Source organism: Apaloderma vittatum, unplaced genomic scaffold (genome assembly GCF_000703405.1).
Source record: "Apaloderma vittatum isolate BGI_N311 unplaced genomic scaffold, ASM70340v1 scaffold219, whole genome shotgun sequence".
Classification (NCBI taxonomy): domain Eukaryota; kingdom Metazoa; phylum Chordata; class Aves; order Trogoniformes; family Trogonidae; genus Apaloderma; species Apaloderma vittatum.
In genome coordinates, this window is record NW_009736714.1 from 195 (window position 1) to 28052 (window position 27858).

Below are 27858 nucleotides of genomic sequence, written 5' to 3' on the forward strand. Positions count from 1 at the left end.
TGGGTCCTTTCTAGCATGGGTATATGGCTGTTCTTCAGTTTCTCCTCCATCTACTCAACTCTAGCATCTGACATTTAGACACTGAGAGGACGTAAGGATTGCCTCTGCCAAGCTTGCTATTTCCCTCTAGAAGTCCGGCTCCTGTCAGCGTGAGTGGACTGGTTGGAAAATATGGAACAAAAGGGTGAAAAAAAAGAGTCATCTAGATTTCAATTATATGTTATTGCAGTTGGTTAAATTAGATGGGGTGCAAGCTTTCTGGGTTTTGTGTGGAGTGCCTGGTGAGAATCCCAAACATTTGTGAAAACTGTAGCTGAACTGGATGAGGCACTGGTAAGAGTGCTTTATGGAGCAATCCTTCCCGTATGCCTAGGAACCTGAACTGGTCTTCTATAACCTCTGGGATATTTACAGGTAGTTTTGTGGTGCAAGTCCTCCATGGCACAATCACTACAGCTCTGCCTTCGGTAGGGTTTGGCTGTGGGGAGAAGGGACACTGATTCATACATTGATATATTTACATAGGTTTGTAAATTTTTTGGATAAAAATGCTTTGGAGCATATTCCTGGACTGAAATAATGATTGCCATGCTGTAGTGGTTGCTGCATTTCTATCGCAAGACTTTAATTCTACTTCCTTAGAGAATAATATCAGTTTCTGGGGGCAAGACCCTGAACAAATAGAGAATGTTAAGTACTGTAATTCCTTTGCTCAACTGAACTTCCCATTTTCTTTGGCATCCTCAGAGATAACAGAAAAATATAATTTCTTTCCCTGCTGTTTTTTTCTTTTCTCTCCTCCTGGCTTTTGTTGTGCCTCCATCTCCTGACTTTTTCTGTGTTTGAATGAGAAACTTGCAGTTGATTTTGATTTGTTCCTTTCTTCATTTGCGCTGTAGTGCCATCAGTTGTGTCAGCAGAGCTCTACTAACATTAGTTGTTAGCTGAGGGGAAAAATGTAAAATCACAAACCAGCCAAATTTTATGTAGAAAAGACCTGTTAGGTAACTTGCTTTATACAGTTGTTTTTGTTTAAAATTCTAGCAATGGAATGAAATTCCTCTCTAAATAAGCAACTGCTCTTAAGAGTAGCAGAAATAGGAACTCTGAGCCTTCCAAGGCAAGACTAAATGCTCTGGTAGAAGTGCTGTGGACGTTGTTTAAAGTAGTCCTTACAGCTAGTTCTAGGGAAGGCTGGACTAATGGAGGAGATCGCATTTTCTCAAAGATGTGAAAAACAGAGGCTTTGCCAGCTCATTATCACAAAAGGGCCCTGCGCTAACACGTTTGTCCTTGGGGATTGTGTCTCCATGGGTACTGCTGCCTACAGTTGTGGTGAATACCCTGTCTTTATGTCTGCTGCTCACACTTGCCGCATTGGGTTGCTGTGTTTTTCCCAGTTACACGCCTTTCTGTGGCGAGTGGTGTGGCTTCTGTATACACAGTGCTCTACGATAGCTGTCAGAGTTCTTCAGGAGTGAAGATTGCACAAACATGTAACTTCTTTTTTTTTTTTGTCATTGTTTCCCGATTCCTTGCAGAGGCCTCTATCTTGAGCTATGACGGCAGCATGTACATGAAGATCATCATGCCTATGGTCATGCATACAGAAGCAGAAGATGTGTCCTTCCGTTTCATGTCCCAGCGTGCTTATGGGCTGTTGATGGCAACCACCTCACGAGACTCTGCTGACACTCTGCGCCTGGAGCTGGACGGAGGCCGTGTCAAACTTATGGTTAATTTAGGTATCGTATAAAAACCTTCCACTGCCCTTTCACTATTAGTTTGGGCTTGTGATTAGTGGTTTTTTTAGTAATTTTATTTAATTTCTGTTGATTTGATTGGATTGACTTCTAAAATAACTGCTGAGACCTTCATAATGATATTCTTATGCGGAGAGAAATTCTCTTCTGCGTTGCTGCATGAAGATTTGCTGTCAGTTCTTCGTTATGGACAGTGTTGGTTTTTAAGTCTTTAAGTTTTTAAGTTTCCTTTCTTGGTCTGGGACTGGTGAGCTATGTGTGAGACATGCTGCTTGGTCCATCTTTTGATCAGTTACATCCCTCATTCATCCAGCATCACTCAAAACAGTCAAGGCCAAATGTGGGAGGGAAGTGGAATGGATATTATGGCAAGCAAAAGTCCTGCAAATCTCGTGCCCTTTACGGAATTTGGCAGTGTCTGATACAAATTGGTTTATTTTATTACTTTTCTAATTATTTCTATTTTCTAATAGAATTCTAATAAAATTGTTTTTTATTGTGTGTTTATTAAAATGAAGGCAAGAATAATAGAAGTGCATCCCCTCCATCCCAAAGGGTCGTATTCTGTCTCTTTAGAGTTAAACTTTCTCATAAAATAATGAAGACAACTAAAAGCAAGTCCAACTATAAAAAAAATCAGGAGTGATTGTGGTATTAGACTTACATCAATCCATTTTCTTACCGGTCTTGAGGTGTTGTACTGAATAACAAATAGCAGTATTTTAGTAAGTGCTACTTCTATTACCTTTGATACTCCCATATGAAAAATACTACAGCATGAAAACTGCCAGACCTCATAAAAAACGATCACTATTTCATCTGGGAAAGGTACTGCGTGTTTGATTTTGTTGTATCTTTCTCTTCCTTTTAAAATCAGTGAGAACAGGGGGAATTACTCCAGTTGGCTGTTCAGGGCCTCCTAGACTTAGACCCTATGTGAATAGGAGGAGGGCATATTTAGATTAACCCTAAATATACCTCTTTTTTTTTTTTTTTTTACAGCTTACTCTTTGTAGTTTTCCTTATATCATACTGGCAGACAATATTTTCCCCTCAGGGTCTGTCAACGCACTGTGCCTGATTGGTGTTGTTCACTTCAACGCTCTCTGGGGTCAGTTAGGCCATCACATAGCCTAGAGCTAGACTCTTCAACTCTGACTAGCCAGCATCTAAAAGATGTGGCTAAAGAATAAATAAATTGATGTATGGTCTACATGTTTGGAAAGGTTGATGGTTTAATACAGGGACAAAATCTGTAAACCAAACCCTGTGTTAATTGAATCAGAGAATTGTAGGCTATTCATGTGTAGCTGCAGGGACTGAAGCAATGTGTATACAGATTTGTCAGCTTTTTAGCTGGGAGCTCTTGTGAGGTTTCATCTTTCCCAAAAGTGACTACAGGCTGCATCAGTGGAAACCCATCAGCACTCTCCTATGCCCGACTCAACAGAACGGTAGTTTAGACTGTTGGAACCTGGACTGAGCTTCACCTCTCCTCTCTTCAGATTTATAAAGCTATCAGATATATTCCTTGACTTCCGTCAAAATGGCAAAACTACCTTGCTGTTGAAGAAATGGATTTGAGGAAGAATGACCTTACTAGAGCCACTCATTTTCAGTTCTCTACTGTAAGTGACATCTAACTCTTTAAGGAGACTGTTCGTAGCCAAAATTAAAGCAATGAGAACCAAGACTTTGTTATCTGACCCTGCCAAAATCCCGTTACCAGCAAGAAACAGTCAGCAACAGCACTTCTGAAAACTTGAGTCTGTTCAGTGCTGACTAGCTACGTGTCAGCATCCCCCTGTGTGTCTAAGCCGTGACAGATGTGTGCAAACAAAGACTGTTTTGAGTGGTGAGTTACTTAATTGTGCTTTTCTTATCAGTCATTTAATATTATTGCTAAGAGCTGTCTCTTTTTTCTCTTCTTTGATCTATTCCATTTGATTACTTATTATAATTTATGTGGTTATTAAGGTCTTTCCTATGCTTTTTTGTTTCTTTTATTTCTTTCTTTTCCAGGTTGTTCGGTTTTTTTTTAAACTGTTCTTTATATTTCAGTTGTAAAGCTTTCCCATACCCCATCAGCCATGTAAATCAAAAGATGGTATTCAACCCTTCAAAGGCCTGAAGCCTGCGGCCCGCACAGCAAACAGCCCTGAGAACAGAGCGTACGGAGCAGCCTGCAGGGGCTGGCATATCCCACTCACTCCCTCAGCACTCAGCGTCCAAACCAAACCGGGAGAGAGGCATCCCCCAGTGGGTGTGGGTGGGCACGGGCGGCTGGGTGCTTGCTGTAGAAGGTGAGAGGGAAAGGAAGAGCAGTGATGGATAATTCTCTAAGAAAGAGGGGCGAGGAAGTTGCTTCAGACCTTTCCCTTGTGGGTGCCTGAGGTGCTGCAATCTGTGTGGTGACAGCACATCTCACAGTAGTTTGAGTGTTTGTTGTGTGAAGAAGTCCACATGTGATACAGATCTCACTTCTGTTGAGAAGGGCCTGAAGAAATAAGTCTAGAGCGCAAGGAGAGAGAGAGAAATAAAGCAAATCATGGCTTGGAACATGCTTGGGAATCATTTCTGGTGCTGAGATGTGCAGAAAGGGAAAGAAATGGCTGGTCCGATTGGGAGACCCACCTTCATGTTTTTCCTCACGTTGATGAGTGGGAAGGTTGTAGTGTCACTGATTTTATTAAAGATTATGTCAAGGTTTTGGTTTTTTTTTATCCTGGCCTGGTTTATCTTCAGGTCACTGGTGACTAGAATAAATGCTTCCTGCCTCCTGTTAATCTAAGTCAGTTCTCTTGTAAGGAAGTGTAATCACCCCTCTGGCCTATCTATTCCTAAAATCTACTCAAGGGTGACAAAGACATCTCTTCCTCTCGTGAATGTAAGGCTTCTGTTGTCATTCCTACACATGAACAGAGCAGGCACATATTCTATTTTTCTTGTCTAAACACATGAACTTTTATGCCAGATTTCCTTTTGTGCAAAGCATACACTCAGACCTGCAGTTGTATGCCCATTCACACTGTTTCTTATTAATAAATTTCTTTGCTATTACCAGTACAAACAAAGGCCCTTATTTTTTTCTTTTTTTTTTTTTGTTATAGACATGCAAAAATGTTTGTCAGCTGCCAGTTACCCAGTTGGTACACAGTCTGACTGCATGCAAGTAGGAGAGGGGCAAGGAGCCACACTGTAACCTGGGGTAGGAGTGTGCACAGGACCTCATCTGGTTTCCCCACAGGAAATAACCTAGAGGGAGCTTAGAAACATCCAGGACCTGATTATCTTTCTTGTCCTAGTCTTGCCTAAAAGTGCTCTTTCATAACCACATGAGGATGCTCATCAAAAGGAACAAACACTTTGTCCTTACACAGCAAAGGTGACTTTTCTGATTCAAGGAATAAACAGCCTGGGGCCTTAGCAATGTCAAATAAATACCACTATTTTCAGGCATAAAGATACAAATGGTAAGGAACACAGGCCTGATTTGCAGATTTCTGTCTGCTGCTGAAGATATCTCTATTCAAACGAAACGATTGATCTCTAGTGTTAGCTAATTGCAGTGGAGCGATTTAACCTTTTGCAAGAAGAGAGTCTTTGGCCTGTTTTCCAGGTGATGTGCTGTGGAATATGTAACATCTGAACACTAAGGAAGCAGCTTCCAGTTTACATTATGAAAAATAATGAAAGAAAGGAACTATAGGATGTCTCTTCCCAGCTCATCCTGCTCCCCATGCAGTTACAGACTGTGTTTTCACTTTTCTGCTGTCCTCCAGATTCCTGGTGCAATTGCAAAAGTGACTGATTTACAGCTCTTTAGGCATACTCAGTCTTCAAAACTGAAATTAAGGGGAAACCTCTTTCAAGTCAGGAGTGTAGCCATACCTAAATAAAGTAAAACTCGTCAGGAGAAGCTGATAACAGGGCTGAGAGCCCCAGAGGATGATTATCAGAAGTTTTATTGCCCTGCTACTGTGCAGGAGGAATCCTAAGCAGTACTTTTAATTATTCTTGAATTCCTCAGGTGCTGCTGTTTTGAGCACAAAGACAAGGATAAATCTGCACCTTACTGCCAGGGAAAGCATCCTCTGCTTTGGATTCGTAGTGTTGTATGAGTTTAGAGCAAAGTAGGTATTTTCCCCCTTTCTAAAAACTGATGTAAGAGAGGGAAAACAGCTTCATGTATTAATGACTGGAATTTTTTTTTTGGTTGCTTTGGTCAAGGTTCAGAATTGAGAGAATGCACAAAAGACCCTCATGTTTGTTCTTTAAAGGTAATGTGGAGAGCATGGTAGTGCTGGTGTAGCAGCACAGGCAGATGCACTCACTTAGCTGCCATAAGGGATCCCCACTGACCCAGCTGGACCAAGTCTGGTTCAGGAGCTGGTTCTTCTGGAGCATGCTTGAGTGTTTCCACCTGGCACCCCGTTGTGTGACATTGCAGAGCCTTTGTGATCACAGAGTCTGGGGATCTCATAGCACCATGGTAGTTATCAGAGCACCCCCCTCAGTGGCCTGGTCTCTCATTGTCCTTTGAAATAGAAAGCTGGCAGGCAGGATAAGGGGTACATTGGCTTTCAGTCTGAAATGTCAATCCCTTCACCTGGAGTAGTCAGTGATTCAGCCTGAGGGTAAGCCCAGGAACATAGAGTTATTTCAGTATCACAGCAAGAAAATTCAAAATGCAAAACTTCTCTGCAGACATCAATAACACAGTGATGGTTTTAGATTCTAACTTTGATGAATGTCACCGAGAACCAGCCATGTTTCCCTTTCCAGCACCCTTACTGTTTAGCCTTTAAAAAAATCCCCCTATTGTTCCAGCTGTAACAACTCTCTTGATCTCACCTGCTTGCAGTGAGGCTTGGGAGTCTCTCTCGCTCTTGCTCTCAGTCTCACTCTCCATCAGGTCATAGAGGGAAGTTCCCCAGCACGTACTTCAGAGCTCCCCTTACCCCACCCAAGTCCTGTAAGGGATATAGCCACCACTGTATGGTGATCGTACCAGTTGCTCCAGGGCTGTTTGCTCCCACTTTTCTGTTGCGGTTGACGACACATGACAAACCTAATCGCACAAAACCAAACCCAGATTTTCTCAAGAGAAGTTCTGCTTGAAAACAGACTCTCTCTGGCTATGCTGCTCCTGATTGGTGTGTCCTACTCATTACAGCTCTTTATTTATAGACTCTTATTCTTTCCCCTCTTTCGTTTTGTAAGAACTGCATTTAGTTTCAGATGCTGAAATAATTTTCCTACATCTGTCTGAGTAAACATAAAATTGTCCAGTTAAGCATCAAACTGCATCATATTTCTGTCGTTCTGTATAATCCCTCTCGCTGGGCCATATCTCTCTAACAGATGCAGTCGTTCCTCCTGGTCAAAGCTTTAGTTGTCCAGACAAGGTGTCCAGTAGAACGGTGCTGTTATTCCTGGCCTTGATTTCCTGAGAGGTCAGCATGACCCAAAGTAGCACTGATATGATAGCTCTTGCCCATGTCAGGCACCACAGTAATGGGTGTTCACAAGACTGTACGTAGGCATTTATAAACAAGAGATCCTCTTCTGGGTCGTTTCCTGAGATATGCTGAGCATTAGTTTGTTAAATGAGAGAAGCAATGCTCAGAAGCCCTCTAGCTCAGGCTTTCCTACCTCAGTTTGTTTTCTTTGTGCAGATTCCTCAGTTACCATGGACTAGATTCCACAAGCAGAACACTATTTTTCTTTCCATACACCCCTTGTCATCCTTTCCTTGCCTGTAACCTCTGAACAAAGCAGGGCCAGCAAAGGTTCCCAGATCTGCCACTTCACTGCCCATTTCTTCTTCTCCCTGAACGTTACAAGCATCCCATTCAGTCTTGGCGTTCAGACAGCAAGACGAGATTGGGCTCTGAGGGACTGGCAGGGCTGGGGACCTTTGAAAGAAATCCCCATTCCCCCTGTCAGTAAAAAAAATAAATTTAAAAAGTGTTCCCAACCTCCAGAACTAGCTGAAATCTGGGCTGGGCGTTCGTGCGGTTAGCTGTTTGCAAGTGGCCATTTTATGATAGAACACAAATGGGCAGTACATTAACCCTTTCCTCACCTGAATGGACAGTGTCAAATGTGTCTGGGCTGGCATTGGGGGAATGAGAAGAGGGTCTGTCTTTGGGAGAGCTGGAAAGGGTTAAATATTGCACCAACAAACCTCATAGGCTGATTTTACAGGTATTCTGTGTTGGACAGATGGTGTATTTATGCAATAACAATATGAATTAATTCAAAAGAAACTAGGTGTAAAGGTTCACTTTGAGCTTCAAGCTTCTTCAAGAAATTGCTGAAGTTCTTTAAAAAAGCAAAATGTCACTGGAATATTACTTGCATTTTGAGGGAGATTTTTTTGGTCTTAATTATCCATTTTTTATTGTAATTCACATCAGTTCATGGTCTGGAGTAGAAGATACTCTTAGATGCATAGATTTCTATAGAAAGAAAATAGCTTTCTGTGCTCTATAACATGTGGATATATATGTATATTGGTATATCTCTCTATACATATGTGTATATATATATGTGTGTATATATATATATTTATGTAACAGATATTTATGTAGAATATACTGTACATATACACCCACTCCTGAACTTGTACAGATTGTATATAAGTATAAAATGGCCACATCTCTTTGCGTGTGTCTGTCCCCGGAAGGGTGGACTGATTGTTTTTGGATGTCTGCAGCTGTTACCTTGAAGGATGCAATTTCATCTTTCATTTATTTTTCCCCATCTAGACTGTATCAGGATAAACTGTAACGCCAGTAAGTTTTCCCTCAAGTTTCATTTTGTTCTCTTTCTATATATATTAAAATAACTTTATTTTCTTTGCTGTTTTATAAACTGGTTTTATTTATTTTTTTTTTATTTTTTTTTTTAAATAAATCTTGCAAAATGGAAGGGTTGGGTGGGATGTGAAGCTGTGGGGAGAGGATGGAAGACCTTAAGGTGATTGTATGTGAAAATTTTGTGTTCGGTTTCTCCAAGGAGGAGATGAACTGTTATTTCATAGCTTTGCAGAAGAGCACCTGAGGAACCTGATGAGCTGATATTATATTTCACTGGTAACCTGTTGTCTTTATGAAAACTTTCAAAGAATCGCATAAAAATAACAACAGGTACTGTATGCACTTCTCCACTACAAAAAAAAAAAAAGGCATGCATATTTAAAAAATAAAACAAGCCCACCTCAAACTCTCACTTTATTTCAGAATGGGGACAACTTGACCTAATATTTATTCAAAGTAATTTTTATTTGGGTATAGAAGAAAGAAAAACTAGATCTTAGATTTTTAGTATATAATAAGAGTTGTGTGATAACCTTTCATATTGCATTTACCACTCTTAAGTTTCTGTAAATTCCAGCTGGATCTTTGAGTCGTTGAAGATCCCTTTCAGTTTGTAAAAGGAGGGAAGAAAGTTTATAAAATCTTTATGAAAAATAATAGTGAAAGATCATATAAAATTCTAGACTGGTTGAGCAAACAAAATCTTTTCTGTTCTATTTCAAGAGCTGGTTGAAGCTGATGAAGGCCTCAAAGTAAAAACCATTTCCTGACAAATGGAGCCGTTTAGCTCTCAAGTGTGCTTTGAGGCTTATCATGCTTGAAACCAGATTCCTGAAATGACAGATCCTCTGCGTTACATTTTATGTGGAAAGATCTGTGGAAGTCTAAACCTGACTTTGGAGATGCCGTAACGGATTAAAAAGCAAGGACGATCTGTGTGTTTTCTAGAGTCTTTTTGCTCACCAGTGAGCCCCATCCAAGCTAGCAGGAAGACAGAAGGAGTGTGTTGCAGCCTCAGAAGCAAACATAGAACTTTTAAGTAGCAGAGCCAATTTAGCAGAACCAAGAGAATAATATTGTAAAGCAGTTTCTTTACAGCTTTACCATCGTTTTGGACCGGGAGTAGGTTTGTAGTCTTGGACAGTCATTTGTTTTTTCCACTGTGTACAATATTTGTAAAATTTAAAAGGTTCTCTGTGGTTGCAAATAGAAAAATATAAATTCATATGTAAGCAGATAACAGATCAACTTTCCCTCCTGGTCACTACCAGCCAGCTGAGATCCTGCTTTGCAGGGAAGTGGAAGCAATTACTTTTATATACTTGAGAAGTCCCTGGGAGCCTGTAGCCAGAGACAAAGCATTGGCTCATGTGTGGTCATTCCAGCTGTGAGCCCTGATGTGCTGTAGGAGCTTGATCACAAGTTCACAGCACTGAGAACTGCAGCCTTTGTCAGTCCTATTGCAGAGCTATGTGAGATTAGTCCTATAGGACTCAAAGCTTGAGAACTCTTGTTGAATTCCTTTTTCTCTTCAAAGTTTTAACACTGTATTTCAGGATAGAATGGGTAATAGGAAAACATGTATTGAATCTCTGCTAGCTGAGATTGCCAGTTTTTACACAGCAGTGCTAAGGATATTTGGATAAAAATAGGATCTTTTGCTTTCTAAGAGTTCATATGCTCTTGCTGTTTAGCCACCTGTAACTCTAAACACTTGCACCATAGTTCTTTATGATGGGTGTCATCTGAGCATCCATATCAGTTCCTCTGGTACTGGACAACAACCTGATGTTGTTTTCATTATCTATAACTTTTGATGACAGCTGGTAGTTAAAGGTTTAGCTACAGAAAACTATATTCAGGTGGCGAATCAACTTCAGTAGCAAGGAGCAATGGTCTGATTTTCATGCAAATAAAAATCTAGCAGTAATTGGGAGAAACATTCAAAAAAGAAGAGGAGGGAAAAGAGAATCCCGTAATCAGAGCAGTGGGAAGAAGTTCTGAATCCAGTGCTTTTGTTAGTTTCCCCATAAGCATCAAAACATCTTGAATCATTTTGCTTCCATGCATTTTTAATAGTTGAGCCTGTTGCATTTTTAAAATACAGTCTTCTCAGAAGGTTGTTTATTTATTTATTTTAAAACATTTTGGATTTTTCTACTTTATTTGTTATGATACTTTTCTGAAAATTAACAACCCTACTCCTAGTCTCTCCAACACCTTGTTTTGTTGCTGCTTGTTGCAATGATTTCGGTCATCTGTCCTGTTTTCTAGAAGAGAACCTACTGGGAACTGATTGATGAAAAAATACTTACTCTTGCATGAATAAATTATGGTTAGGCATGAGCAGACCAAATATCACTGTAAACATTCTTGCAGGCACACTGATATTTGCTTGTGCAGAGGGAATAATCCCCATGCAGATGGGTCTGCCAGAGTCTGCTGAAATGAGCAGAAGTGTTTTAAAGTAACTTGACAAATAGGATCTCCAATCAGCTGAAGAGTTTCAGGTCAAACAGTCACCATTGCTAACTGAATAGAAGGGACCTGGTACATGGTTTTAAAGGTAAACAGAGCTGTTCCTTTGGGGTCTCATGGAATGTGTAGGTTAAAGAGTCTACAACAGCAAGCACTAAAGCTAATGCTGTTTGAGAGAAGTCTATTATATTGTCCCAGGTAAGCATTTAATTTTTTGTATACTTGTTTTTAATTTATATTGAAAGAATTGAGAGTTTCTTGCTTCTATATCTTTGGGTTGTCATATGTTTGATGCAAAATACTGTTTTCTAGCACTTCATTTTTTCTTAGCCTCTCCCTGTTTCTCATCACTGTCATATCTCACAGTTCTGAAATGGAAGATTGACATAGTTTCGTGGAACAGAAATATTTTTTTACTTTATCTGTATTTGTTTTAATACTCATCTCATTACTCTCCTTTCACTCTTGAAGATACCTAAACTGATCTTAGGTGTTGCTACACACTGACAGAATTTGAATTTAGAAGGACCCAATAGTGCTGCTGCTGACACAAATATAACGGGGTAGTAACTCTCTTTTCCTCTGAGTGTAAAATCAGTACAACCAAAAGCTGGATCGGGATCTCAAAATATACTGTGTGAAGATGCATTGAATGATTTCTCAAGATAATGCAGACATAATGGATAGCACAATTTGTTAGCTGGATTTATGGGGAAACCAGATGTAGTCTGAATACTGTTATATTTTTGTGTACATATATTTTGCAGGTTTTAGTAGGATTTCCTAAAGAAGAGTAGCTCTTGGGTCCATGTCCTGTAAACTGTTTCTTGAAATACATATTTCACTTTAAAGAAAGTTAAAGTTGTCATAGTTTTATAGCTTGTGCCATAATATCAGGTTCTGATTCTTCATTTTTTCAGAGGTGTCTAGTCCTCAATTTTCTTATTCCCTTCTCAGTGATCCTGCTTTATATCAGTCCAGATGAGGATAGTTTTCAGCACTCTACCCAGTATTAAGTGTGGAGGACAGAGCTGTGTGTGCTACAGATATACTAGCTTTGGGAGGTGTTTTAACTTTGTGTTCTTTCTAGGATACTACTTGCATTATTTTTCTTGGCCTAGTTCTCTCTCCTTCTTCCAAACACTTTATTTGATGTGTCAATAGTCTCAGTCACATAATTTGACACTACCTTTACAGGAGGTTTGGTCTTCCAAAAGTAGCTGCCTTTCAGACAATGAATACTCTTGTCTTATTGCTTGTTCTTTCATAAAGGGGCATTTTCATCTCACTACCATACCAGACGAGCTGTCACCTACTTTTTTATCACTTGTGAAGCAAATCTTGGTCCTCTTCTCTTAGCTTTTGGTAAAAGGACAAATTGAAGAGGATGAACAAGCACAGCCCAATCACTACAAGTTGATCCTATCTCTTTGAAGCCCCACAGTTAGTATGATGTTTCAGATCCAATTAATTTTGGATGGTCTTAGGACAATAGAAGAAAAGTAGAATGTGAGATTTGTTCTCTCAGTGGCGATGCTTACTGTATTTACTGCCTTAATTCAATGCAACATTAATGTTTCTTTTTACCAAGTGTTACTGTAACAACATGAAATAAGAACGAACCTACAGGAAGGCTGGGGAGGGACTTTTTACAAGAGTGTCCACTGATAGGACAAGGAGAAATGGGTTTAAGTTGAAGGAGAATAGATTTAGATTGGACCTTAGGAAGAAATTCTTCAGTACGAGGGTGGCAAGACTTTGGAATAAATTGCCCAGAGATATTGTGGCTGCCCCCTCCCTGGAGGTGTTCAAGGCCAAGTTGGACGGAGCCTTGAGTAGCCTGATCTAGTTGAGAGGCGTCCCTGCCCATGACAGGGAGGTTGGACTAGATGATCTCTAAGGTCCCTTGCAGCCTAGGCCATTCTATGATTCTGTGATGTTTGGGGGAGGCTTAGAATTTTCTTTTTCCCATCATCACAAGTAAATAGGAAGCCATGCTAACTCTAATCTAATAAAAACGTTGTAAAACCAAGTGCACTTACTTGATTCCTAGTGATGCTGCTGTGATTTTAATAAAAGCTTAATAGTACTCTAACATGAAAGCATTATTTGGAAAGTGAAGAGATATGATTAAATGTACACAACATATTTGTGACTCTAGTATTTCCTAACTCCATTTAAACGTAATCAGGAAAAAGTGTATGCTTATGCAGCATGAAAAGTGGCAAGTCATTAGTATGTCATATTGTGGTGGTGAAAGCAAAGTTGGTGTCTGTAGCATCTGTACAACCTACCTGAGAATGGTTTCACCTTCGAGTAGTCAGGGCCTGGCCTTGTGCTGCTGCTGCACTGCAGTGCAGAAGGGAAGGGAGTAAGCCTGTCTTTGGAAGACTTTTCCTTCTGTCAGGAGATGAAACAGCAGTCCTCCCAGGTGTTTCGTCAGATGGTAAACTAAGAATTCTGTTAGAGGAAAACGTACCAGGCTGGATCCAGCGGCCTGAGAGAGGTGATTCTGCCGCTCCCTGTTCTCAGGGTCAAGCACTGGTGAGGTTGGAGATGTATTCTCCTGGTTTGCACTTTGCTAGTCATCACCCAGGGACAGACCTGCACTCCGTCCAGGAGCTGGCAGCACAAACAGGCCCTGTGGCCCGTACTCTGACTCCAGTTGCTGCATTCGCACCCCTGTACACCCTCAGGCACGCGGAATAGAGAGACCTCACCCAGAGCCATGTTAGAAAGGGATTTAATCAGAAGGACAGGATAGGCCGCACTGATCAGGCGTGGGGCATGGCCAGGTAAGCAGACTGACCAGCAACTGTTTGTGCATGACCAGCCCTTTCTATCCACTTATTCCTCTATTTCCTCATGCTTGTTCCTCCCCAAATCACCTGAACTCCTCCCTTTTTTGCCTTTGGTTTGTCCCCTAAACATCTCATAGTAAGTCTGACTGATCACAAGCCGCTTTTCCTCTGCATCACGTGTCCCACCCTAGACAGCTGCCCCCTTAGTCCAAAAGGTGATCTCAAGAGCTGCTCCAGATGTTTTAAGGTGATGAGTTCACACTTGGACACTGGAACTAATAGCTCTACTGGGATGGCCCTGAGAGAGAACAAGGTGTTCATTCCTTAGGTGTCCTTGGTTTGTGTTCCCACCTACCACTGTGCCCCTGTGCTCCTCTGGGCTTGCACAGATGGGCCTCTCATGGGCTGAAGGCCTCTGTGATGGGCCTGAATATAACCCAAGAAGATATTATTTGGACTTTCCCTTCTGCTCTTGTCTCTCTAAGATTCTTTGTGGGTATGCAGATGAGCTTTACGACATAAGCTAAAAAATCCCTCTTCTCTGTGGCAGCTGATTTATGCTTGCTTAAGTCCACTCCATGTCCCCAGTGGGAAAAAACCTTTTAACTTAAGCTCTTAACTCAGAGGTTGCTTGGTACCTCTACAAAATGAAATAGTACTCCAGAGCTTGTTTTTAAAAGGTAGCGACCAAATGCAGTTACCAGTTGCAGTGGAGAAGAAAATACCCTTTGGGGCTGTGTTCCACATGGGACATCTTCTGACTAGGTGAGAGGCAAAAGGTGAGGCACATATTAGAAGCTGCTCTGCTTCTCTGCTGTCTAGACAATATGTCTTCTCTAGATTAAATTCTGTAATTAGTTGCCAGGATATCTACTTTGTTCTTTTATTCCAAGAAAATCAGCACAAAACTGCTAACTCATGCTTTAGGAACTAGGAGGAAGTAAGTATTTTATATGTGATTCATTTTGTCTGAAAACAAACCAGAGAGAGCATCTCTAATGAGACTTTGAATGTTAAAAAGAGAAAGAAAAGCAAATACTAATCAGTACAAGTACCGCTTGCTGTGTTGGCTGCTACCTTGTCAGTAAACTTAAGGCTTGAATCAGTGAGTCTTAAGGCTCAGCAGATACTGGTTAAGGAGTAACCGGTAAAGAGCTCTAGTGGTTTGCGTTACTGGGTGCAGAACACTGGATATAATGAGCACAGGCTTCTCACAGTGTCTTTAATCCTCCTCATCCAGACAGTGCAATAAAGATTAAGATTTTGCTATATCGTAATTAATTCATTTCTGCAATCCTAAACTGCAGTTTGTGATATCAGAAGGCCACTGCATCCCAGAATATTTCAGGGGACATAAATCTGGGCTACAAATGCAAGTCCATTTGCTAGGCTTCAGCTAGCCCGAGCTCTTAACAGCAGTTTAGCCTCTATCTTCCAGCTAATACTGTCATATCATTTGAAAGTCTCTAGTCTGACTTCAGTTCTAAATCTCAGGGAGAGACCTCAGCAGGTCTTCTAAGGTCATCAGTTTGAAGAGATGCTGCTGTTGAGAGCAGAGCTGTGTGGAATGCATTCTGTTATTTTTAACTAAATTGTTGCCGTGGGATGCGATGGGAAAGAAAACTAACTGTAGGAACTCAGCAATCGTCTGTCAGGAATCAATGACCCGCTTTTGGAAAACAGCTGTGCCAGTTTACTGGATATCATTCCCACCCCAGCATCTTTTCTTGACTCCTCAACACTTCTTGAAAGGTTGTCTTTGTGCTGTACATTTTTATCTATAGAATTGTCAGTTCTTGTAGCCCTGACCCCTTCCATGGGATTAACTAAAAATGAGAACTACTGTGGAGGGAGAAAAGTCAAAACAACCACATCAGTCACACTGTCAACCACAAAGCTGGGTACCCATTACTTAATGATAGAAATTCCGATTAAATAATGAGATTCTGGATGCTAGAACAAAAATTATGGAATATGAAAAGGTTAGGGTGTTTTGTAATTTTTACTTTTTTTGCCAGAGGAGAAAGATGCTGTGGGTGTACCTTGAAGTAACCTAGGATGAAGTTTGTGGGTAGGTTAACTTCTGAAGTTATGTGATGCTGGCTTTTGGTTTAATGAGCCATTGAATTAACTAGTTGCTAGTCAGCAATGTTTTTCTCTTATGACCAGTTGTTATAATATAAGCTTAATTTCTTGTGTCAGTTTGGGGAAAATAGGATGCCTTGCTTTCTTTGTTGTTGCAATGTTTGCAGGATCTCAGCCAGGATGCCTGGGGAAAAAAGAATTTGATAGGAAAACTTGTATGCTTCTCAGTTTGTTATTTTGGCCAGTTTCTTTGTATAAATTGATTTGTTGTTCCTTTCAGATCAGCTGTCATTGCTTGCACTTTCCTCAGTGTTTTGGTTTAACCCCTGTAGGTGGCTAAGCGCCACACTGCTGCTCCCTCAGCTTGTGTGTTATCATCACTGGTTTTGCTCATAAATCCAAAACATGGTGCCATGCTGACTGAAGAAAATTAACTCCCTCGCAGCCAGACCCAGTATGCTCAAGAAGCAACTACAGTCTTCAGAGTTTGTGGACATGGTGCTATAGGGTTTAAAAAGGCAATGCTTTTGCTGCCTTGCCCTGAAGTAAAGGACCAAAGGTAGACTGAAACAGTGCTGTATGTACTGTCCAGGCATCAAGCATTTGGCCATTTCTTTTTCCATTTCATTGATTATTTTTTGTTCTCTTTTGTAGAGAAATCTTATTTGAAATTATTCAGCCCCTTTTTTAACTGTCAGGGAAAAGAGGATATGTAGTTGGTATTGCTTTTGACTCACATCAGCATCTTTCAGGTTGCAAGCTGTTGCCACCTTCACCAAGCTGTTATCATCTTTAGAACCGTGTAATGAAAAATGTTCTTACAGCATTCAAGCATTTAAACAAAATTGCGATTTTCCCTCTAGCATGGTGCTCCTTTTGAATTCTTGGAGTTTAGCTCTTAGCTCCAAGAGGTGAGACAGTGTTTGTCAAATTGTTCTGCTGCACGCAAAACCACGAACCTTTCTTAGCTGACTAAGGGTCTTACATTTGATATTTCATTGTCCCAAAACCCAAATCCTTTTGTATGCATGTGAAGGATTCTAAATTTGAATGAATTCCCTCTATTCCAGTTGACATGTGTAGTCAAAATTGTGTGCATCTTGTGGAGTTTATTACAGTCTAATTTGAATAAGGTGGATTTGCATGTTCAGTGTAAGAGAAAATCTCAGGCGCAAATGTTGCAGGAATTTAATAATTCTGTTTTTGAAGGCCAAAATAATGTAAAAGTGGCGTAATTGCAGAGGCCGCTTGAGAGAGGTGTAGAAGCGCGAGAGATCTTTTTTTTCCCCTTGTAGGCTTGTAAGGTGAGTTTGCCCAGTAGGATAGTGAATAAGGCCAGCACTTGTAAGGGCAGTTACAAATTAAATGAACATCACTGCTAAAATGTAGCCAGTTCTACTGTGAGAGATGGAATTGAATATCGTGTAACAACTTTTGGTTCAACTTTAATGCAAGAAGGGAAGGGAAGAAGCATATTTGTAGATAACCACTGAGATTTCTGGAGGTCAATACACAGTTGGTCAAATCATATAGTAGTAGCAGTTACTATTATAGTGTAACAGTAGTTACATACACCTCAATTTCATAACCTATTCTGCCACACTCTCTCATGAAAATGCTGATTGTAGTCCTAGAATTGCAAAAATATTGATGCCACAAGCCTGGGTAATATCACTGCCTGTTTTTGTGATGGGCAGAAAATTAGCCTTATTTAGTTCCATGTTTTGTTATACTACAGCAGATGAAAGTTTGTTACTTCCCATTTATTATGATATTTTGCTCCTAAGGATAGCTTTAAATTAAAGGAAACTTGCTTCCTAAACAGAAGGTTAGAGGTTGGAAGGGACCTCTGGAGATCATTTAGTCCAACCTCTGTGCCAGGGAAGGTTCACCTAGAGCAGATTGCACAGGGTGGCATCCAGGCAGGTTTTTAATGTCTCCGGACACGGAGACTCCACCATGCCTCCACACAGCCTGTTCCAGTGCTCCATCACCCTCACAGTAAAGCAGTTTTTCCGCATATTTAGATGGAATTTCTGTTTTCGAGTTTGTGCCCATCACCTCTTGTCCTGTTAGTTGACATCACTGAAAAACGCTGGTCCCATCCTCCTGACACCCACTCTTTAAGTATTTATAAGCATTGATAAGATCTCCCCTCAGTTTTCTCCAGACTAAAAAGGCCCAAGTCCCTCAGCCTTTCTTTGTAAGACAGATGGGGGACTAGAATCCCCTAATCATCTTCATAGTCCTTTGCTGTACCGTCTCCAGCAGTTCCCCGTCCTTGAACCAGGGAGCCAAGAACTGGACACAGCACTCCAGGTGAGGCCTCACCAGGGCAGAGTAGAGAGGGAAGATCACTTCCCTCAACCTGCTGGCTGCACTCTTTTTGATGCACCCCAGGATGCCATTGGCCTTCTCGGCCACGAGGACACCTTGCTGGCTCATGGTCATCCTGTTATCCACCAGGACTCGGGTCTTTTTCCACAGAGCTGTTTTCCAGCAGGTCAGCCCCTAACCTGTGCTGATCTGTGGGGTTGCTCCTCCCCAGGTGGAGTGCCCCACACTCACCCATGTTGCATTTCATAAGGTTTCTCTCTGCCCCACTCTCCAGCCTGTCCAGAAATCATAAATTTTATTGAAAGCAGTGCCAATAAAATTGACCAGTTTTCATTGTAATCAGTTTATAATATTTCTCTCACTGGTCACACTTTGATTTATTTCAAGCATATTAAAATGCAACAGAGCAGAGAAGCAGCATGAAAACGATATGAAAATTCAGGAGTGTTTTTTTTTTTCTTTTAGTAGTAGTTCTCATTGGTCTTATTTTCCTGAATGAACTGAAAAGATTATCCAGATGTCAAGATTTTTGCCACAGCATGGTAGTTTTCAAGTTTCCAGCTCAGCAGACTCACTCAGTGGTATTTTTGCAATTTCTCACTGGCTGGGTGACTCCTCCAGCAGCACAGTGGTATTTTACAGGAATGCTGCATCCTGCAGGGATGCTTAGAGAGAATCAGTTATGACCCCAACTGTCTGTGTGTGCTTAGGCTGCGAGTGTCAGTATCCACTTCAAACTTTCCTTCCTCTGGGGGTACTCCGTGCGTCTGTTTTAGAGGGGACAGAGCACCATCTCGTGGTAGAGCTGGAGATTTTCTAGTTTCTCCTCCCACCTGCAACTTGGGAAGGTAACGCATTGCTTTATTTTGGCATATCTTTTTTGGTCGCAGCACAGAAAGTATATTTAATTCTGTTTATTAGTGGGCCGAGATTTGAGCCTAAAGTTAAAAATCCTGTCTTACGATTTCTTAAGCTTCTTTTTGTCTTTGGAGGATTCTTCTTATGCTGATGTTTTAATCCTTCCAAGACTGAAATAGTTGTGGCATTACTGCCTGAATGGAATTACTGAACAACAGAAATGTGCATTTTCTGCATTTTATGCAGAAGCAGTAGCAGTGACATTACGGGCCTTCAGCCCGGCCCAAACACAGCACCATTACCCAAGCACTTCTGACAGTGAGGGAAAGCTTTTTGCAGCTGTTCAGCCCTGGTGCTACTCTACAGTTTTTAGGAGAGAGGGAAGTATGAACACAGACAAGGATTGTGCATTCTTACTGTGTTACCTTCTGCACTAATAGCATATGGAGGGGTCCAAATGTATAAGAACAGTCTGTGTGTGAATTTATTGCAAACAAACTTTTTAGAAATTTGCAGGCTGTGTACTGATTGAAAGGAAAGTGCTTAGCTGCTTTTCAGACTACAAATATGCTTGAAATTGGGCTGGCAGGGATAAAATAATCTCCATGAGCTGAACACTGTTAGTTGTATTGGTACTGATAAATAACTGCTCACGTTCTGCCTTAGGTCACAGTAGTTCCAGATCTTACACTTCCAGGTCTTCTGAAGCTGGAATAGAATTATAGAATCATAGAACATTTGCTGCTGGAAGAGACCTTCAAGATCATCGAGTCCAACCTTTGTACTACCTCTATCAACACCACTAAACCTTGTCCCTCAAGACAACATCTACCTCCAGAGATGGCAACTCGACCACCTCCCTGGGCAGCCCGTTCCCATGCCTGACAACCCTCTCAGTAAAGAAATTCTTCCTAATATCCAGCCTGAACCTCCCCTGGTGCAACTTAAGGCCATTTCCCCTTGTCCTGTCACTTGACACTAGGGAGAACAGACCAACTGCCACCTCGCCACAGCCTCCTTTCAGGTAGTTGTAGAGAGCAATAAAGTCTCACCTCAGTATCCTCTTCTCCAGGCTAAACAGCCCCAGATCCCTCAGGCATTCCTCATAGGACACATGCTTTAAATCCTTTCCTAGCTTGGCAGCCCACCTCTGTACCCTCTCCAGCACCTCAGTGTCCCTCTTGTAGTGAGGGGCCCAAAACGGGACGCAATACGAGGTGAGACCTCATCAAAGCGGAGTACAGGGGAATGATCACCTCCCTGCTCCTGCTGACAACACCATTCCTGATCCAGGCCAGGATGCCGTTGGCCTTCTTGGCCACCTGGGCCCACTGCTGGCTCATGTTCAGCTGACTGTCAACCAACACACCCAGATCCCTCCCTGTCTGGCAGCTCTCCAGCCACTCCTCCCCAGGCTTAGTAGATCCAGCATAAATCCTGGACAGGTTTGGGAAGGGTGGAGAAGAAGAAAATCTAAAAGAGATTTCCCAAGGGTACTGAAACCACATCTTAAGATCAGCTTTTTCTGAAGCAAATGATCTGAAGTACTAACAAACTCACTAGTGCACAATTTCCATAGCTACAAATACAGAGGTGAAATAAATCCAAAACCTGTTTCCTAGGCATCAAAGATGGTAGGGAAGTTTGAGTCAGTTCTTACTGTCGCTGAGTGAGGAAAATCTCACAGTGGAAAATCAGGTGTCGATTACAGTGTTGTACATTTTTCTGCTTGCTGTTAGTTTAAGAATACTGTAAGTGAAGAGGCCTTAGGGAGCTATCGTGCTGTGGCAGTGCAGCTCAGTTCAAACTGTTACTCTATAGAGACAGTTGTTTCTAAATCTCTTTAGTCTCCAGTCCACTGTTCCAATTCTGTTCCTCTTTGGTTGGTCTGCACTTCCAACTTAGTTTTTCAAGCACTGAGAATTATGTCTATAGCTTCTAGGATCTATACAGTGGCTAGAGATGGAGTCTTGCATCCCAGATAGTGCTCCCGAGCCCTTCCTTATTTCTACAACATTCTATTGTGACCAGCTCTTACATGTCTACAGGCAAGAGAAGCCACAATATTTGTATTTGAAAAGGATGAGATAGTTTGAGGAGGTGAACCAACTCACATCCAGGGCCCAAATACTGCCTGGTATCTATTCTAACATCAGAGAAATGTTGACATAGTAGACAGGTAGTCTAGCCTGGCTTTGATAAAATCATTTTCTTGGTGCCCTCAGAGCAAAGTATATTGCGACTTCTGTTTCAGTATTAATTACCTCTTTTCAGGAAACAGAAAATCCTAGTTTTGCTTTTACTGGTAAGGGTAGTATCCATGTATAAGCAGCCAGGACAACTTGGAGACCAAAAAAAGAAAAAAAAAAAGTAAAACTTTTGGGTTGAGATGAAGACAGGACAGAAAAAGGAAGGGAAAAATAATAGTAATAATAATAGTAATAACAACAACAATAATATATTGAAAACAATGCACAACACAGTTGCTCACTGCCTGCTGACCATTGCCTGAGCCATGGTACCCCCTGGATAACTCTCCCCCGTTGATATTCGACTCATTTGGGTCAGCTGTCCTGGCTGTGTCCCCTCCCAGCTCCCTGCGCATCCCCAGCCTCCACTGGCAGGGCAGTGTGAGGAGCTGAGAAGTCCTTGACTTGGTATAAGCATTGTTTAGCAACAACTAAGGCATCAGTCTGTTATCAACATTATCCTCATCCTAAATCCAAGACACAACACTGCGCCAGCTGCTAGGAAGAAAATTAATTTTATTCCAGCGCAAACTAAGACATGAGTATGAGGATAAAAGGCATAGAGGGAGTGTGTGGGCATTCACATTTAGTCTAATGATTAAATTTAGTCAACATTTAGTCTGTTGAGACTGGTCTCTCTTTTGTCAGTGAAAGGACTAAGCTCTTCTAGAGAATGATTTGGAGCTGCAAGCTAAGTCAACCTCCTTGGGTGGGCAATTCAGAGCCACCTGCACCTCCTGGCCGATTGTCAGGAGCATTGCCAGAACGTTTCTCACTGAGGCTTTGGATAGACTTCTCCCCACAGCAATCTCCAGATAGCAATAATCTATGCATAACTGCAGTAGCAAGACTTTGGGCAAGTCATTTATTTACCTGCATTTCAGCTTTCTAGTAATGTATAGGTACTAATAGTCACCTGTTTGCCAGAAGGCTTTAGGATCTGAAGTCATGAATGTCTGTAATGGCTTTAATATCATTGTACAAAGGTATTGGGTAAACATATTTAGTGCCTATGAAAGAATAATGAATTCCTCTTTATTAGCCAGAACATTGAAGTAATAAACTGCTGCAAGATGCAATGTTTTTCAAAATATTAAAGGCCAGATTGTCCTGCTGGTGCAATTTGGTGAAATCACAGCAAACAATTTTTCCCTTTTATATGTGGCAATTAATTTCTTGTAAGAAGTCAATGTCCATGGGATATGGGTAATTTTAGAATGTAGTTATGTAGATACAGATACCATCAATTAAATAAAAACGCCACACAAACGGGGAAAAAAAGAAGATAACTTAAGCTGAAATAGAGAAAATTAACTTTAAATGAGCAGTAAGATATGGACATGTTTACAGCAATGCATGCGCAATGTTCTTTCCATAGATAATCAAATCTTACCCTGCTATTTGGAGGCATTATTAGCAGTTTTCTCTCTCCTCTCCTTTGAATTGCCTGCATTTCTATGTGGTTTCGATAATGGCACGTCAAAAGAGATAAGTGTGTTCCTTACATCACTGCTTCTGTGTTCAGAAACAAGGAGAAATGATGGATCTGCTCCTTAAACAAAAATGAAAAAAATGCTCAGTCTCCAACGATAACTGGATTGCTCTAAGTGTGGTTAGTATGTACAGTTCTATAGCCTTGGGATTTATGCACTGGACTTCAGGTTCAAGCATAATTTCCATCAAAATGACAGAATAATTAGGACAAAATAATGTTATCATTAATAAATGATATTACTTTTGCACATGATTACATATCTCACTCTTCTGGACGGCTGAAATATCTGCAGACTGGGTAACAGGTTACCTGGTTTATGATATTCTCCATATATGATGTTTTGCTTCTGTCATGACTACATATTGGAACTAGATGGCTGCCTCACATACATGGCAAACTCTGATCCTGCTCTGAACTTTTTAATGAGTCTCTTCAATGCTACATTCAACTTAGCATTTTGCTGCTGCTGAAGTAATATATCACTTAAGCTGTTCGAGTCTGCAAAGCTGAGGTTTGCTTACTTGGGTTTCTCCACTTAAAGCATATTTTGATGGCGATTGTACACATTTTACTTCACTCCCTTTATATAATGCTGAGCCTACTTTTGATAAACTAGTCTTTATGTGTTGTAGTAAAATAAGTTTAAACAGATGTGAGGGTTTTCTCACATTTGTTAGTGTTCTGACCTAAGTTTAAAAAATTGTATTAGAATAGCGAAAGGGAAATAGAATTACACTTAAAAGAGTTTCTGTGAGCTTAGTTGCTGTAAGAAGAAATACTAAAAGTAAAATATGCTTGTGTCCTGAAAAATAATTAATTCTGTAAATAAAAGCTAAATGATGTTGCTGACCCTGTGCCATAGCAGTATGATCTGTTTACCCTGTGAAATGGTCTGCTGAGTTTTACATTGGTATAATTTCCCTTTGGTCTGCACATTGAGAAATGTCATTTTGGCTGTGACTGAATGCCTGTTCTGATGACTCTCTTCTTTGTGCTCATGATTCTATGATTCTAAATGTCTAGAGTTGTGGCTCACGTTTTCCTTGGCAAATGACACGTGGTCAGCAAAACACCATTGACATTAAAATGCATAACTTTGATAAAGTTCTTGTCTTGGAAGTTGAGATGACACTAAAGTGGATTCTTCCTGACTTAAAAAAATAATTACAGCATAAATATCTTCATGTTATAAATTAATGTTCATGTGATTACCGATTCCATAGGTACGATGAGAATTTTACCAATTTTAACGTATCATAGTCCTGGCATTTCATTGCATATGGAGATACATAAATATATAGAGAGATGGATGTATATATGTACGTGTATATAGGGCTTAGTGCCACCCACATAATGGGATCCTGCTTCTTACTGGCACAAAAAGGCAATATTCCTTCTGAATTTGAATCAGGATCACAAAGACAAATATTTTCAGGAAAAGAATCGTAATTTTTGCCTTCTGTATAAAAGAATGAAATGTGTTGTTGGATGAGGTTTGAAAAATGCGGCAGCTTAGCTAGGTAAAAAAGACATGGGTGAAGTGCAAAGAAAAATATCTTATATCAGAAGAGATTGAATTATGTGTGGGGAGACAGAAAGAGATTGAAAAGAGGTCAGTTTTAAATAACAAGTGAAGGTGAAAGATATAACAATAAAGAAATTATAGTTTTGACAAGGTCCATTTTACATTTCTAGAAGTAGGGAGCAATCATTTTTTCACTGAATCTTGAAAAGACTAGGGAATCATCAGGTATGTGTGAGAATGGAGGGTTATCTGATCATGAGAATAGAATACTAATTTTTTTTTTTAAGGTGAGCAACTCTTGTCAAGTCAGAAAACAGGAAGAATGGGAACTTGCACTTGTAATCTGGGTGTATAGTAAGTAACACATGGCAAATTGGCTTCCCAATTCGCTCAGCTCGCTCTCAACTTGTTTGTTTTGTAGCCCTCATGTACCTTGAGAAATAATTATTCTCTGCACTTCTGTAAATAACCCCAAACAGTCGCAGAGCTCTGGCAGCTGCTGCTTTGATCTGAACATACAAAGCAACATTGGTAAGGCAGCAGCTTTGGAATATAAAAGAGGAAATCATACTCAAAAACACAGCATGTGTGTGTGCATGTAATTTTTGGTATAGATTGGAGCCATTTTTCTTTACGTCCTGACTCCTGGGAGTGATTCAGTCTTTGGAATTGCTCTGCTGCAATTACTGAACACTGTTTTGTACAGTGTGTGCATGTACACTGAGTGCATCTATCAACCGGCGTATTGGCCTTAATGGTTCTGCATGTTTTTGTGTCTCTTCAAAATCTATCAATCATGGAGTCAGTCATTCATTTGGTCTTTCAGTCTGTCTAATCTTTTTATGATTTTATTGATTTGCTCATGCCAAGGGTACAGAAGAAAGAAGCCGTTTTAACTGCTCTGTAAATAGCTAGAGCAAGCCAACTGTCTAGGTCTAAGACTGTGTTTCTACTCCCACTGAAAGCACTGAAAAAAAACCCTGGGGCCTCGCATATCTCAGGAACTCTCAGGCAGGGTGTTAGACACAAAAGAGTTGATAAGTTAGAGCTTTTTACCAAAAAGTGAGCCTTTTGACATTTACTAAATGACCTAGAACTCTCTTCTAGTCTTAATTCTTTTGAGGGGAGAAGCTGTGCCCATAGTGGCTGACCTGAGTTTGTGGTGTTTGTCTCCAGCACTGAGGTTGGCTTTGCTTTCATTTGTCTACTCATCCTGGCTTAATGCTGCAAAATATTTCACAGGGATGCAAGAGTGCTAGCGTCTTGAATTTACAGTGTCGTTGTAACCTGATGTTTTGTTTCACAGACATTGTTCTAAATGCTTTAAATTTTGGATTATTGCTTTTCCTGGAAAAGGCTATGGCAGGGAAGCGTTAACTAGAAGATTGATTCTGCAAAAGCAATGCAGCAGTAATGTGTAGAAATTTTCATCAGGAGAGAGTATTTTTTGGCCTAGATTAAAATAAACATCAGTCTGAATAATCTGTGCCTGGCACTGCTCTGCTTTCTTCCATCTACTCTGCATCTTCCATGTCTTCAGCAGCTTCTTCCCTAAGGAGAGGTGCAAGTTAGGTTGGAAGTGTCAGTGAAGTTCTAGCTCTGCCACTGTTGGGGAGCTTAAGACAGAAGTTGGGGTGCTGATGCAGCGAACTAAATGTGTGCATAGGAGGTACATCAAGTCATGTGGAAACACAGGCGATATGGAGTCCTGGTGAACATGCTGGCAGATGTGATTCCACTCGCTAAGTTATCCAGGATCATGACCGTCCTGCATACTCTGTCAGATGCAGCATCCAACACCAGCAGTGCCCTTTCCCCAAGTCTTTGCTTTTAGTCATTCAAAGGAGACCTCCCTCTTCAGTAGTAACATGTAAAGATTTCAGTTACTTTGTAGTAGAAGAGACTGAAGAGTCTGGCTTCTAGGTTTCTGAGCCATCATTTAATTTTTCTGTTCTTGCTAATGTTATTCCTTCACTGGTCATATGGCTGGCATTCCCCCACAGAGGGCCGGCACTCAGACCTGAACTCAGGCTGCCAGCTGAACCATGTGTGTTCAGAGGTACCAATGTCTTCACACTCTAGACACTTCCACTTTTCAAGCAGTTTTATCCTGGACCAGTAACAGCATCAAGACTATGCCTGCTGGTTTGTAGTTCTGGTCACTACTTTTTTGTTACAGTACTGCTTTGGAAAACTTTAATAGTGTGCACTGCAGGCCTTGTAAGCAAAATTGTCTGTCAATCCATATACACTTAAATTAAATCTCAAGTGTGAGACGGTAGATTGTCTTTGGTTCTTTTTCAGACAGACTTACATTTTTGAAGTTAGTTGTTGTAGTTTAACTCAAACTGGCAAGTAAGCCCCACACAGCCACTCACTGTTCCCTTCCCCAGTGGAATGGGGGAAAGAATCATGAAAAATGACTAAAACGTGTGAGTTGAGATAAAGACCATTTAATAAGACAGAAGAAGAAGGGAGAGGGAGAATAAAGAATATACAAAACAAGTGATGCACAATGCAATTGCCCACCACACCTGACTGGTGCCCAGCTAATTTCCTAAGCTGTGGCTGCTGCACCCCCACCAACCTCCCTGAGTTTGTATACTAAACATGATGTCCTATGGCATGGAATATCCCTTTGGCTAGTTCCTGTCAGCTGTCCTGCCTGTGCCCCCTTCCCAGTTTCTTCTGCACCTGCTCACTTGCAGGTCAAGAGAAACTGAAAAATCTTTGATTTAGGATAAGCACTGCTTAGCAACAACTAAAACATCAGCTGTTATCAACATTCTTCTCAAATCCAAAACAAAATGCAATACCAACAGCTAGGGAGAAAAGAAACTCTGTCCCAGCCAAAACCAGGACACTGGTATTTAGCTTTTTATGTATATGGATTAAAAAAGTCAAGAAGAAAGAATGCAGAAGTATCTTCTTGCTCAGAAGTATTTAACCTCTCTCTAGTCTCCCCACAGACAAATGTGAGAATTGATTTCCTCAAAGTGCTGCATGATTTTGATCCTACTCTCAACTTCGTAATTTTTGAGTTATCAGAGTAATCCTGTGAATTAGATTCATTTTCCTTCAAAAAGGGAGATCCAGTTGGGAAAATACCATTTTGCTGCTAATTATTTTTGCCTTGATCTTTCTTTCAAGGCAAGAATTCTCGAGTGCTTTATGAACAGAAAGTCTCTCAGTAGGTAGTGCTAAATGGGGCCAGTTGGCTACCTGCTGCAGAGCAAAAGCCCACAAGCATCCCCTTCCCACTTGATGGATCTAATGCTGTTTTCTTCACTCATAATAACTCACCTGGTGACAATTCCTGGCACTCTGTTGCTTGCTAAACACTAAACTGTGATGTCTATTAGCATCTTCCTCTTTCTATGAATAGCGAAAAAATAATCCACAGGCTGAACTACTGCTGCTAAAAATATTTATTCTCAGCAGGA

At 40.8% G+C, this 27858-nt stretch overlaps 1 protein-coding gene across 1 annotated transcript in view; it reads left to right on the forward strand.

The window, feature by feature from the left end:
• Positions 1 to 1541: 1541 nt before the first annotated feature.
• Positions 1542 to 27858, forward strand: part of LOC104279692 (neurexin-3-like) — a gene marked incomplete at both ends in the record, with an annotated part of 113883 nt that continues 87566 nt past the window's right edge. Inside the window, 2 exons of the mRNA XM_009877067.1 lie at positions 1542 to 1745; positions 8537 to 8563. Coding sequence (XP_009875369.1) covers positions 1542 to 1745; positions 8537 to 8563 — 231 coding nt within the window. The remainder of the gene's footprint in view (positions 1746 to 8536; positions 8564 to 27858) is intronic.